The sequence below is a fragment of the Amblyraja radiata genome, chromosome 12 (genome assembly GCF_010909765.2).
Source record: "Amblyraja radiata isolate CabotCenter1 chromosome 12, sAmbRad1.1.pri, whole genome shotgun sequence".
In the NCBI taxonomy this organism is placed as follows: domain Eukaryota; kingdom Metazoa; phylum Chordata; class Chondrichthyes; order Rajiformes; family Rajidae; genus Amblyraja; species Amblyraja radiata.
In genome coordinates this window covers 50,019,363-50,033,712 of record NC_045967.1, presented here as the reverse complement: position 1 = coordinate 50,033,712, position 14,350 = coordinate 50,019,363, and the positions used below count along the sequence as shown (strand labels likewise).

At 45.5% G+C, this 14,350-nt stretch overlaps 1 protein-coding gene across 2 annotated transcripts in view; it reads right to left on the bottom strand.

Moving 5' to 3' along the window:
* Positions 1-14,350, bottom strand: part of tenm1 (teneurin transmembrane protein 1) — an 824,829-nt gene that overhangs the window by 38,214 nt on the left and 772,265 nt on the right. For both annotated transcript variants that reach the window (XM_033030732.1, XM_033030733.1), the window contains 2 exons: positions 8,719-8,891; positions 2,603-2,838 (listed from right to left, as the gene is read on the bottom strand). In XM_033030732.1, coding sequence (XP_032886623.1) covers positions 2,603-2,838; positions 8,719-8,891 — 409 coding nt within the window. The remainder of the gene's footprint in view (positions 1-2,602; positions 2,839-8,718; positions 8,892-14,350) is intronic.

The window sequence follows — 14,350 nt, the reverse complement described above, 5'->3', positions numbered from 1 at the left end:
AGTTTCTCCAGCATTTTTGTGTACCACCAAACATACTTGACAGGTATAGAGCATAATCATATCCATTTTGAAATCTGATCAGTCTGAAGAAGGGTCCCGACCTGAAATGTCAGCTATCCATGTGGTCCAGATATGCTGCTTGACGCACTGAGTTACTCCAGCACTTGCGGTCTTTATTTAGTACACCAACATCTGTAGCTCCTTGTTTCAACATATCCGTTTCTGTTTCCATGCTGTAGGACTCTATGACTAGTTTGCAGATGATGCTAAGATAGGTGGAGGGGCAGGCAGTGTAGAGGAAGCAAGGACTCTGTAGAAGGGCTTGGACAGGTTGGGAGAGTGGGCAGATGAAATTCAGTATAGCAAAGTGCGGAGTCATGCATTTTGGTAACAAGAATAAAGAATCTTAGAATTAAAGGGGAGGTCATTTAAGACTGAGGTGAGAAAAAAACTATTTCACCCAGAGGGTTGTGAATTTATGGAATTCCCTGCCACAGAGGGCAGTGGAGGCCAAGTCACTGGATGGATTTAAGAGAGAGTTAGATAGAGCTCTAGGGGCTAGTGGAGTCAAGGGATATGGGGAGAAGGCAGGCACGGGTTATTGATAGGGGACGATCAGCCATGATCACAATGAATGGCGGTGCTGGCTTGAAGGGCCGAATGACCTCCTCCTGCACCTATTTTCTATGTTTCTAAGCAGATTATTTTTTAAATGGAGAGAGAGTCCAGAAATCGGAGGTGCAAAGGCGCTGGTGCAGGACTCCCAAAAAGTTAATTTGCAAGTCGAATCTGTAGTAAGGGGGGCAAATTCAATGCCAGCATTTATATCAAGAGGACTGGAATACAAAAACAAAGATGTAATGCTAAGGCTCTATAAGGCGCTGGTCAGGCCACATATTGTGAGCAGATTTGGGCCCCATGGCTGAGAAAGGATGTGCTGGCTCTGGAGAGGGTCCAGAGGAGGTTTACGAGAATGAGTGAGCATTTGACGGCACTGGGCCTCTACTCGCTGGAGATCAGAAGGTTGAGGGGCCACCTCATTGAAACTTACAGCATAGTTAGAGTGGATGTGGAAAGGATGTTTCCACTGGTGACAGAGGCAAGGACCAGAGATCATAGCCTCAGAATTAAAGGGCGTTCTTTTAGAAAGGAGGTGAGGAAGAACTTCTTTCGTCAGAGAGTAGTTAATCTGTGAACTTCATTGCCACAGACTGAGGTGAGAAAAAAACTATTTCACCCAGAGGGTTGTGAATTTATGGAATTCCTTGCCACAGAGGGCAGTGGAGGCAGTGGAGGCCATGTCAGTGGATATTTCTGAGGCAGATATAAACAATAAAAATACTCTTTAATAAAATCTGACAATGTGCACTTTAATCACGTGATTTTTTCTATTACAAATCTCAAATTGTGGAGTACAGAGGCAAGTAAATAAATGATGGGTGTTTGTCCTAAACATTATGTAGGGCACTGTAGCCAAATTCTTGATTAGAACGGGTGTCAAGGATTATGTGGAGAAGGCAGGAAAATGGGATTCGGAGGCGGAGATCAGCCATGATTGAATGGTGGGGTAAACACGATGGGCCGAATGACCTAATTATACTCCGACAACTTGTGGACTTGTGAGTATCCAATATCCCCTAGCAACCTCTTTCAATCTTTATTTAATATAATAAACTTGTGAATTTGTGACTCTACCACTTTCCTGAATGAACGTCCTATTCTGTGATTAGCCATTTCCTCAATAGATTTGATAGACAGTGTCTTTGGTTGCACGATGTACTTTGATTTGCACCACCTGGTGTTACTCTTATTCATTTTAATCAATTTTCAAATGATTATATTTTATCTATGTATATTGCGTTTTCGGGCTGCAAGTAAGATTTTTATTGTTTTACTGGGGACCATTGGGGTAGCACAGTGGTGCTGCAGTAAAGTTGCTGCCTTTCAGTGCCAAAGACCCGGGTTCGATCCTGACTGGTGCTCTCTGTGGGAGTTTGTACGTTCTCCCTATGACCGCGTGGGTTTTCTCCAGAATCTCTGGTTTCCTTCCACACTCCAAAGATGTACAGGTATGTAGGTTAATCGGCATTGGTAAAATTGTAAATTGTCCGTAGTGTGTAAGGTAGTGTTAGCGTGCAGGGTGATCGCTGGTCGGCGTGGACCTGGTATATCCATGCTATATCTCTAAAGTAGTAATTGATCTGACTCTTGAGTTTTTGTCATAGAGTGATACAGTGTGGAACAGGCCCTTCGGCCCAACTTGCCCACACCGGCCAACATGTCCCAGCGACATTAGGCCCACCTGCCTGCGTTTGGTCCATATCCCCCCCCAAACATGTCCTATCCATTTACCCGTCTAACTGTTGCGGAAACATTGGGATAGTCCCAGCCTCAACTATCTGCTCTGGCAGCTTGTTCCATACACTCACCACCCTTTGTGTGGAAAAGTTACCCCTCAGATTCCTATTAAATCTTGTCCCCCTTCCACCTTGAACCTACGTCCGCTGGTTTTATTACAAAATCAACTTCCAATTATCAGAGCATCAATCCCGTTCGTCTAAAATTCCCTTCTAAACGTAATGCATTTAAGAAACATACTCACCCTGAACCTCCTCCCAAAGACGGCGAGAGTCCCCTTTGTCTGCTCCTTCCTCTGCCTCCACTCCACTATGTTAGGATTGTGTTCAGTGGGCAATGAGATGTTACATTTTCCCATTGTAGGGTTTGCTGCTCCGGCCAAAAGGTGAGGTTCGGTCTGTAGAGACAACTCCATTCCACTGGCAAAGGTCACTCGCAAGGAGCCATCGGGGCCAACCCAGTAGGTGTTTTGAATGTGCTCTGGAACAGAAAATCCCAGGCATGATTAGTAATTACATTTCATTGCTTTAGTAGATAGACACAAAATACTGGAGTAACTCAGGCAGCATCTCTGGATAGAAGGAATGGGTGATATTACGGGTCGAGACCCATCTTCAGACTGAGCTGAGACTGACCCTTGTTTAAGATGCTGGAAAAATCGAAGGTAGACAAAAATGCTGGAGAAACTCAGCGGGTGAGGCAGCATCTAAGGAGAGAAGGAATAGGCGATGTTTCGGGTCGAGACCCTTCCTCTGTCTGAAGAAGGGTCTCGACCCAAAACGTCACCCGTTCCTTCTCTCCAGAGATTCTGCTTGTCCCGTTGATTTATCCCAGCATTTTGTGTCTATCTTCGGTGTAAACCAGCATCTGCAGTTCTGCATTACAATCGAGCCGCTCACAGTGTACAGATACAGGATAAAGGGAATAACATTAGGCCAAGATAAAGTCCAGTAACGTCTGATTGAAGATTGTCCGAGGGTCTCCAATGAGGTAGATAGTAGCTCAGGACTGCTCTCTAGTTGTTGATAGGATGGTACAGTTGCCTGATAACAGCTGGGAAGAAACTGTTTAGTCTAAACTAAACTAAATTTGCATTAATGATTTACCTTTAGAAATTATAATCATTATTTTTACCCTTGTGGATGATGCCATTAGCAGGGGATTGTCAATATTATGCAGTCTACAACAAATTACAAGATGCTTAGGCATATTTTGATTTAACAAATGTCCATAGTTTTCACTGATCAATGCAAAATTATGCCAATTTGGGCTATGGGTTGGTGTAGTCAATACTGAGGAGGATTCCAACAAAAGAAAGGATGACTGAGTAAACTTGCAGAATGGGCAAATATTTTGGTAAAACGATACTTCAACACAGATAAATAGCAGGTCCAACATATTGTTAGTAACATTATTAGGGTGGCACAGTGACACAGTGGTAGAGTTGCTGCCTCACAGCGCCAGAGACCCGGGTTAGATCCTGACTATGGGTTCTGTCTGTGAGGAGTTTGCCCCTTCATCCCGTGATCCAGTTTGTGTTTTCTCCGAGATCTTCGGTTTCATCCCACACTCCAAAGAGGTACAGGTTTGTAGGTTAATTGGCTTGGTATAAATGTAAATTGTCCCTAGTGTGTGTAGGATATTGTTCGTGTGCGGGGATCGCTGGTTGGTGCGGACTCAGTGGGCCGAAGGGCCTGTTTCCATGCTGAAACTCAGAACTAAACTAAAAACTAAGAAAAATATGCAGGCCACTTATTTATGGAAGTTGAGAGTCAAGGTGGGGGATGTCTATAAAGTCATCAGCCATTAGTTCAGACACAGGTTAGCAAGATCAAAAAGAAACTTCACATCACCTAGGGTTACTTCAAGAGGAATTCAATTGAAAAATATTGAAGGTACATCAAACCCTCTACAAACCTTGCATTCACCACAGAGCATATCATTTGAGACATCAGTTTATGAAAAATAGAAAAATGTAGAACATGTAGTCTTCCTGAAGACTAGCTATAGAGACCACACCACAAACGAGGTGATCTACCGGGAAACTGCAACAAAGACTCTCAGCCAGGACATAGAGGGACGCAGGATGAAATTTGCAGGGCATGTACTCAGAATGTCACCAGAACGTGCACCTAAGATAGCAATGACATGGCAACCTGGCAGAAGAAGGGAAAGACAAAGGTTTTAGGTGAGGGAGGAAGGATTTAATAAGAGCCTGATGGGTAGCTTTTTTATGCAAAGGGTTGTCGGTGTATGGAACAAGGTGGTTGAGGCAGGTACTATCGCAACGTTTAAGAAACACTTAGGCAGGTACATGGATAGGACAGGTTTAGAAGGATATGGTCCAAATGCGGGCAGGTGGGACTAGTGTAGATGGGACATGTTGGCCGGTGCGGGCAAGTTGGGGCGAAGGGATTACATTCCACACTGCATCTTGACCACTTCCTGTCTGCATTGTAATTAAATTTGCGCAAAAACGATCCCCCATAGCGCTACAATTTTTCGCCACCTTACTCGCCATTCTCCTCTGCTGCAAGTCAAATAAGTTTCGTTTCGATCGGTGAAATAGTACAAAAGTTATGAAGGTTTTGAAGGTCCCCCCTCCCCCACATCCCCCCTCCCCCAACCCCACTCCCCCACATATACTTTCCCCCCACACCCCCCTCCACCACACCCCTCCCCCACAAACCCCCGTTCCCCCAACCACCCTCCCCCACCCCCCTCACCTCCCCCACCCCCCCTCCCCCACACCACAACACCACCTCCCCAGAGTGGTGGAACATTGCTTTGGGGGAACGGGTTGCGTTTAGGGAACAGGTGAGTGGTGGAATATTGCGTTGGGGAATGGGTTGCGTTGGGGGTGGGGTGGGGGGGGGACTAGGCCTCCCGTGTGACTGGGACCCAACGGGTCCCACTTAGTTTAGTGACTCTATAACTCTTAGAGAACATTTGGTCGAGCAAAGAGAATCATGTCGGAAAATTTTGCAAAAACTTAATTAAATTTTACAGAACCCTGGTCTCAGTCTGCTGCCAAATGAACCAATGAGAAAAATACTTTTAAAACCTCAGCAATGTTTCCAGTAGTTCCACTCCAGCCCTTTCTAATTTGGCACACTGCTTGCCTTAACCTGGGACAATTTGAATGCACATTTTAAATTGAATGATTGTCAGTAAATTGATTGATTAACAGATGGTTCTGCAGAATAATCCGCTATTGTTGCTCTCTGGAGGTAGAATAGGTTTGACGATTGATAGGAATGACAGAGTTCCATTTTATTTACGACACGCTATCCATCCATTGAGAGTATTGTGATAGAGAAAGATGAGCATAGAAACATAGAGAAACAAAGGATGAATGGGTGCAGGTGAATAATAGAGTAGGCCATTCGGCCCTTCGAGCCAGCACTGCCATTCAATGTGATCATGGCTGATCATTTAAAATCAGTACCCCGTTCCTGCTTTTTCCCCATATCCCTTGATTCCTTTCGCCCTAAGAGCTAAATCTAACTCTCTCTTGAAAACATCAAGCGCCCTGAACAATGGGAGATGATGGTTACCTTTGAAAAGTTTGTAGAGGAGGGAACTGCAAATGCTGGTTTAAACCAAAGAACCACACAAAAAGCTGGAGAAAAGGAATAGGTGACGTTTCAGTTGTGAAGAAGGGTCTCGACCCGAAACGTCACCTATTCCTTTTCTCCAGAGACTTTAGAAAAGTTGTTGACAATGAGACAAGAATTGAAACATCAACCTTAAAGGGCCTGTCGCACTTAGGCGATTATTTAGGCGACTAGGCTGTCGCCACATGGTCGCCGGGGTGACGCCTGTATGGTCGTGAGTCGTCTCCTCAGTCACCCAAAGAGTCGTTGTGCCTTTCTGGTCGCCGCTGGATTTTCAACGTGTTGAAACATTTTCTGAGACAGTCGGCGACAGTGGGTTTGACGCCAATGAGCGTAGCTTGACTTCTCCTGACGTCGGTGCTGTCGTAGTTGTCACCAGGTTAACGTAGTTGTCGCCAGGTGACGTAGGTTGTCGCCGTTGCTGACTTCGGCTTTTTTTGTTGTTAAGGTAATGATTCTATTTCAAGTTTTATGTCGAAGAGGGGTCCAGTCGCCGGATTTTCGGTGACCTGCTACGACTATGACAGTCGCCAGCAGTCGCCCAAAAATAGCCTAAGTGGGACAGGCCCATAACTGGTCTAATTTCTGGTTGTTAGAATTATGAAATATTTACGGGGGAAGATAAAGAGACTAATTACTCTTCATTTCATTAGGGAAAGACAAAGTTTCATCCTATCAATATAAATGGTGAATATCAAGTCACACCACAGCGTCGATAGCAAAACACAAAGTGCTGGAGTAAAGGACCTGTCCCACTTACGCGACCTTGGCTCGCAAATTACGCGACCTCGTGGTCGCTTGAGGCGTACGGGCACCGTATGTCCACACGGGGTCGGTCCCACTTAGAAGCGCGGAGTTGTGCGGAGCTGGTCCCGACATCGCGCGGGGCTCCGAAATTCTGACAGTGGCCGAAATCTTTGCGCGCCAACGGCCTGTCGGCATGCAGGCACATTGCGGTCGTACGCAGCGTCTTGACGTCGTACGCAGCGTCTTGATGGCGTACGCAACGTGTTGACGGCGTACGCCTAGCGCGTGGTGTTGCGTGATGACGTCACCGCCTGGCGTGGCGTTGCCTGATGACGTCACTGCCCGACGCCGTGCGATGCCCAAATTCAGTCGGCCCGCTTCCTGCCCAGCTGATTGGTAAGCATGACGCAAATGACATCACGCACGAACTTAGCGCGTACTTAGTGCGAACTTCACATGAACTCCGCTTCTGTTTGGTCACGCCAAACGCACGCAATCGCATGCAAGTGGGACAGGCCCTTAACTCGCCAGGTCAGGCAGCATTGGTGGAGAGAATGGATAGGTCATGTTTTGGGTCAGGTGCCCTCTACAGAAGTCTGAGAAGGGTTCCGACCCAGAACGTCACCTATCCACATTCTCCACAGATGTTGCCGGAACTGCAAAGTTACTCCAGCACTTGGTGTCCTTTCAAGACAGTTCTTTCTGTTCCTTACACTGAACAGTCAGACTCTGAAATGTCCTCACACTTCAATTAGAAATAGTTTCATGTGCTGACATGTGCACACGGGGGTTCAATGGCGAAATTAGATGAATTTGCAAATGGGAAGTTACTTTAAAATCCTACACAAGCATTATAAATTTGCAAACTCAAGAAAAGAATGACGAGGTACATTAGTTAAAAAAAACAACATTAATGAAGCTGGAGGACTTCAGTAAGGATCTACCTCTTGAGCAAAACACACAGTGGAGGCACTCGGCTGTTCAGGCAACATTTGCGGAAGATAGACTCAAAATGCTGGAGTAACTGCTGGAGTAACTCAGTGGGACAGGCAGCATCTCTGGATAGAAGGAATGGGTGATGTTTCAGGTCGAGACCCTTCTTCATTCCATTCCTTCTATCCAGAGATGCTGCCTGTCCCGCTGAGTTATTCCAGCATTTTGTGTCCATCTGCAGTTCCTTCCTTCAACATCTGTGGGGGGAATCCATGCTCTCCAGAGACGTTGCATGATCTGCAGTATTACTCCAGCACTTGGTGTCCTTTTGTGTATTAAACCAGCATATGCAATTCTTTGTTTCTACATTCTAAGAATTGTTTTGAGTTGATCTCAAAGTTCAGATCAAAGTGTACAACCACTTGAAATCCCAGTTTTTGGCTCACCAAATGTAGTTAAGTTTTAATTCATGGTTTTTTGTTTTAGTTTTAAGTTAGTTTACTGTCACATGTGCCGAGGTACAGTGAAAAGCTTCTGTTGCGTGCTAACTAGTCAGCGGAAAAACTATACATAATTACAATGGTGCCGTCCACAATGCACAGATACACAGTATAAGATCATTAGGGGAATAGATCGGGTTAGATGCACAGAGTCTCTTGCCCAGAGTAGGGGAATCGAGGGCCAGAGGACATGGGTTTAAGGTGAAGGGAAAAGATTTAAAAGGAATCTGAGGGGTAACATTTTCACACAAAGGGTGGTGGGTGTATGGAATGAGCTGCCGGAGGAGGTAGTTGAGGCAGGAACTATCGCAATGTTTAAGAAACAAGTTAGGCAGGTGCATGGAAAGGACAGGTTTGGAGGAGAACCCGGGCAGGTGGACTAGTGTAGATGGGACAAGTTGGCTAGTGTTGGCAAGTCGGGCCGAAGAGCCTGTTTCCACACTGTATCATTCTATGATATGATTCAAGTTCGCAAGCAAATACCAAGTTAACACAAACAAAAAAACAAATATAATGCATTTGCAGATAGAATTTAGGAGGCAACGAAAATGGTCTGTGTATACCTTGCCTGAGTATATAAGCTGCATTGGTAGCTGAGAAGTTGGTTGTAACAGCGAAGTTCTCTTTGTTTGATAGATTTGCCTCCACTTGTACGGATTTGTCCACCTCGCTGTAGAAAGTACTGACCTGTCCCGTTGGAAACGTCACATTTGTCAGGTGGCCATCACTGTCGTACCTGAGTTAAATAACACAAAGGTTTTAAAGAAAAAAAATCAGATCAATAATGTATGTTGGCACCATACAAAGTTACCTTGTTAGAGAAAGTTCTCCGCCAGGGAACAAAGGATTAAATATTAGAACATAGAACAGTACAGCCTAGTAACAGGCCCTTCGGCCCACAATGTCTATGCCGAACATAATGCCAAGACCATTTCTTAAAAGCCTGCACATCATCCATTATGAGTGAAATGTTTAAGTTTTATGTGCGATGCTCCGGTATTCCCTGGGAAACGTCTTCTCATTTTGCACTGTACAAATGTTGCTTTGCAAGATGACAATAAAGGATGATGATGATGATGATGATGATGCCTCCATTCCCTGCATAGCCTATTGCTTATCCAAAAATCTCGTGAATGTCACCATTGTATCTACTTTAACCACTACACCTGGCAGTGCATTCCAGCCACTCACTGCTCTCTGTGTAGAAGAACGTGTGTGGAGGGTTAGGGGGAGAAGGCAGGAAAATGGGATTAGGATGCAGAGATCAGCCATGACTGAATGGTGGAGTGGACTCATGGCCCGAATGGCCTAATTCTACTCCTATAACTTGTGAACTTGCTTTATTTTAGTGTTATTTTCCCATTTGTTTGTTTGTTAGACCAAAGCCAATGATCATTCAGGTTAGCCGGCTAAGCAGTATTGAATACAGCCACTTCAGAGTGTTTTGGGACAACTTGATCCAGGCAGTCAGCTATTCTGATATTGTTCAATCTATTCAAGTGGGTCCAACGTGTGTGCATTTGCCAAGAAGATCTGGAAAAGTAAGCAAGAGTCCTTGTCAAGGTTCATTTTGAGCAGCTGCTAACAGAGGGCTCTCTGATCCTCCTACAGTCATATCTACTGTATCCGCTGTTCCAATTGTGGACTCCTCTACATCGGCGAGAACAAGCGCAGGCTCGGCGATCATTTCGCTGAACACCTCCGCTCAGTCCGCCTAGACCTCCCTGATCCCCGGTTGCTAAACGCTTTAACTCCCCCTCCCATTCCCACACTGACCTTTCTGTCCTGGGCCTCCTCCATTGTTAGAGTGTGGCCTAGTGCAAATAGGAGGAACAACACTTCAGCACTATTTTGCTTGGGCAGCTTACACCCCAGTGGTATGAGTATTGATTTCTCTAACTTCAAGTAACTCTTCCTTTCCCCCTCTCTCCGCCCCTCCCCCACCCTTGTTCTCCGACTAGTTTCACTGTCCTGATTAATTTTACTGATTATATGCCTCCTTTTCACATTCCCTTCAGCTAACAATGAACCATTCTACATTTCCTCATCATCGTCCGCTTTGATATCATTTTCACACCTTACCCTTCCACAGCTCTCTAGTCTCCCACTCCCCTCAATCTCAGTCTGAAGAACGTCACCCATTCCTTCTCTCCAGAGATGCTGAGTTACTCCAGCATTTTGTGTCTGACTTTGGTTTAAACCAGCACCTGCAGTTCCTTCCTGCACATTGTGGGCCCCAAGGGCCTGTTCCTGTGTTGTCCTCACCTATGTTCTATGTTCTTCCTTGTATCTCAATGTTTTGAAAAGCACTCGGCTGCGGATAATCCCACCAAAGATTCACCTAAATTCCCAAAGAGGATAGCAGGAGGCCTTGTGCCAGAGCTGCCACTGTCCTTGTGCCATCCTTGCACTAATGAGGCATCCCAGGACAACACCCAAGGAAAGTAAGGGAAAATAGATAAGTATCAGCAAGGTGAATGACACACAGGGGAACTTAAAACTGATGGAGTTGTCACAATGCTGTTACCCTTATCCTCTCAGTAGAAGTGAGAGGAGGGAAGAAGATGCTGATGTAGCCATTCTGGTGAGCTGCTGACTTGTACCCTGTAGGATTCACTTATTCTGGGTAGGCCCGACTCATTATGGAGTGGATGAATATTTCAGATCACGTAAGGGCGGCACGGTGGCGCAGCGGTAGAGTTGCTGCCATACAGCGCTTGCAGCGCCGGAGACCCGGGTTCGATCCCAACTAAGTGTGCTGTCTGTACGGAGTTTGTACGTTCTCCCCGTGACCGGCGAGGGTTTTCTCCGAGATCTTCGGTTTCCTCCCACACTCCAAACACATACAGGTTTGCAGGTTAATTGGCTTGGTAAATGTAAATATTGTCCTGAGTGTGTGTGGAATGTGTTAATATGCGGGGATCACTGGTCGACGCGAACCAGGTGGGCTGGGTGTCCGCGTTGTATCTATAAACTAAACTAAACTAAACTAAACTAAAAGCATTTGCCAAACAAATTGAACTTTCGTTTATTTTGCAAAATGTCTTCTGGCGTTGCTGGTCATTTAATATTGAAGGTGAAGCTATTACATTCCTTGTGTGGTATGGTGACTGCAACCACTGTTTGGGTCAGTAGAGAGCTATCCTACACTCTGCCTGTGACTGCGGGAGAGATGTGTCTAATCGTTTAATTACATTTTTAATTAACTGTTGAGCCTTCACCATTATTAACAGCTATGAATCATAAGTATACTATCAGGCTTATGATTCAGAACAATGTGGTTTAGTTTAGGGTGGCTACAGTGGCACAGCGGTAGAGTTGCTGCCTTACAGCGCTTTCAGCGCCAGAGACCCGGGTTCGATCCCGACTACGGGTGCTGTCTGAACGGAGTTTGCTCGTTCTCCCCGTGACCTGCGTCCCACACTCCAAAGACGTATAGGTATGTAGGTTAATTGGCTTGGTGGATGTGTAAAATAAAAATGTCCCTAGTGTGTGTAGGATAGTGTTAACGTGCGGGGATCGCTGGTCAGTGTGGACTCGGTGGGCCGAAGGGCCTGTTTCCACGCTGCATCTCTACACTAAACTAAACTTTAGAGAAACAGTGTGGAAACAGGCTCTTCGGCCCACCGGGTCCACACCGACCAACGATCACCTGTACGCTAGTTCTATGTCATCCCACTTTCGCATCCTACACACTGGGGACAAATTTACAGGGGCCGGCTATGCTACAAACTCGCACCACTTTGGGATGTGGGAGGAAAACAGAGCACCCGAGAAAAACCCATGCTGTCACAGGGAGGACATACAAACTGTTCAGACAGCGCCCATGGTCAGGATCGAACCTGGGTTTCTGGCACTGTAAGGCAGCGACTCTACCTCCATGCCACTTTGCCCCTCTGGTAGTGGACCTCCCTGAGCATTGCACTCTTGATGGGATCCTTGGAGCAAACTCATTCAGAGAAAAAAAGTATTCTGGGTGTCACGAAAACCTTCACTTGTTTTTCTGGCATTGCACAGACTAATTTATTTTCAAATGTTAATAAGTATGGTAGGATAGAAATTTGTCTTTGTTCAACGGCACTAGTTGAGCATAAGATCATAAAATCATAAGATCCTAAGATGTAGGATTAGGCCATTCAGTCCATTGAGTCAGCTCCACCATATGATCACCACTGATGTGCTTTTCCCTTTCAACACCATTCTCCTGCCTTCTCCCCCTCGAGCTTTGATGCCCTTACTAACCAAGGAGCATCCTTGGAGTACACTGGACTATCAGCAACTTGTTGTATTCCTCTCCCAACAATCTACACGAGGAAAACAGCATTGCTGATATTCTGCCCACTTCACCAGAGTCAATAGAGTTTAATTTCTGCTTTAGTAAATCCAAACATTTCGTGAAGATAGGCACAAAAAGCTGGAGTAACTCACCGGGACAGGCAACATCTCTGGAGAAAAGGAATAGGTGACGTTTCGGGTCGAGACCCTTCTTCGTCCCTCGACCCAGAACATCTCCTATTCCTTTTCTCCAGAGATGGTGTCTGGCCCGCTGAGTTACTGAAGCTTTTTGTGTCTATCTTCTGTTTAAACCAGCATCTGCAGTTCCTTGTGTTCAAGAAGGAACTGCAGATGCTGGAAGATCGAAGGTACACAAAAATGTTGGAGAAACTCAGCGGGTGCAGCAGCATCTATGGAGCGAAGGAAATAGGCGACGTTTCGGGCCGAAACTCAGTTCCTTTCTACACAAACATTTCATGGTGCAGGTTCTGCAATAGACATTCTGGACACCAGAGGGCGCAGTGGACCGTGGTCTGGCCTCCATTAATTAGAGAAGTCCATTATAAGATATGACAATGGACAGGGAATAACTCTCGTTGAAATAAATAAAACACAATTTAATGTACAATGTGCAACAGGAAATTATGCCCAATCATGTATCGCAAGAAAAATTGAAGATGTTTGTAAATTAAGCTCCATCCAAGACCGTTAAAAATTGCAGAGAATTGTGAACGCATCTCCGACCATCACACAAACCAACCTCCCTTCCATTGACTCCATTTACACCTCACGCTGCCTCGGCAAGGCCAACAGCATAATCAAGGACGAGTCGCACCCTGGTCTCTCCCTTGGATCATCTTTATCTTGACTAGACTTTATCTCTTGTCTATTGTCTATTGCACTAAATGTTATTCTTTGGCTCTTATGATGCTGAGGCTGGACAAGGTGCTGGTAAGGCCACATGAGAATGAGAATGAGAATGAGAATTTATTTATTTGTCATTCAAAACAAGTTTGAACGAAATGTCTTTACCATGCAGTCATAACAGTAAAAAAAATGCAACAAAACACACAATTAACACAATTTCTGCTTTAGTAAATCCAAACATTTCGTGAAGATAGACACAAAAAGCTGGAGTAACTCACCGGGACAGGAACATCCATCATAGTGACTCTCCTCCAGGCACTGTGATGGAAAGTAAAAAAAGTCTTATCTCTTCCTTGCTTCTTCTCCTGCGGTCAAGCAGGAACATTTGGAGTACTGTGAGCAATTTTGGGCACCATATCTGAGGAAGGATGTGCTGGCTCGGGAGAGGGTCCGGAGGAGGTTTACAAGAACGGTCCCAGGAATGAGTAGGTTAACCTATGATGAGCGTTTGTCGGCACTGGGCCTGTACTCGCTGGAGTTTAGAAGAATAAGGGGGGGGGGGACCTCATTGAAACGTACAGAATAGTGAAAGGCTTGGATAGAGTGGATGTGGAGACGATGTTTCCACTAGTGGGAGACTCTAGGTCACAGCCTCAGAATTAAAGGAGGTTCTTTTAGGAAGGAGATTAGGAGAAATGTCTTTAGTCAGAGGGTGGTGAATCTGTGGAATTCTTTGCCACAGAAGACTGTGGAGGCCGTCAGTGAATATTTTTAAGGCGGAGATAGATAGATTGGTACAGGTGTCAGGGGTTATGGGGAGAAGGCAGGAGAATAAGGTTAGGAGGGAGAGATAGATCAGCCATGATTGAATGGTGGAGTAGGCTTGGCGGGCCAAACGGCACAATTCTACTATCCCTTTGACCTTATGACCTTGTGAGTACGAAGATGAGATTGGTTTATCTTGGCATCCTGTTCAGCATAGGCATTGTGGGCTGAAGGGCCTTTTCCTTTATTGCACAGACCAACCTGTCCACATTTGCATTTAAGTCCTTA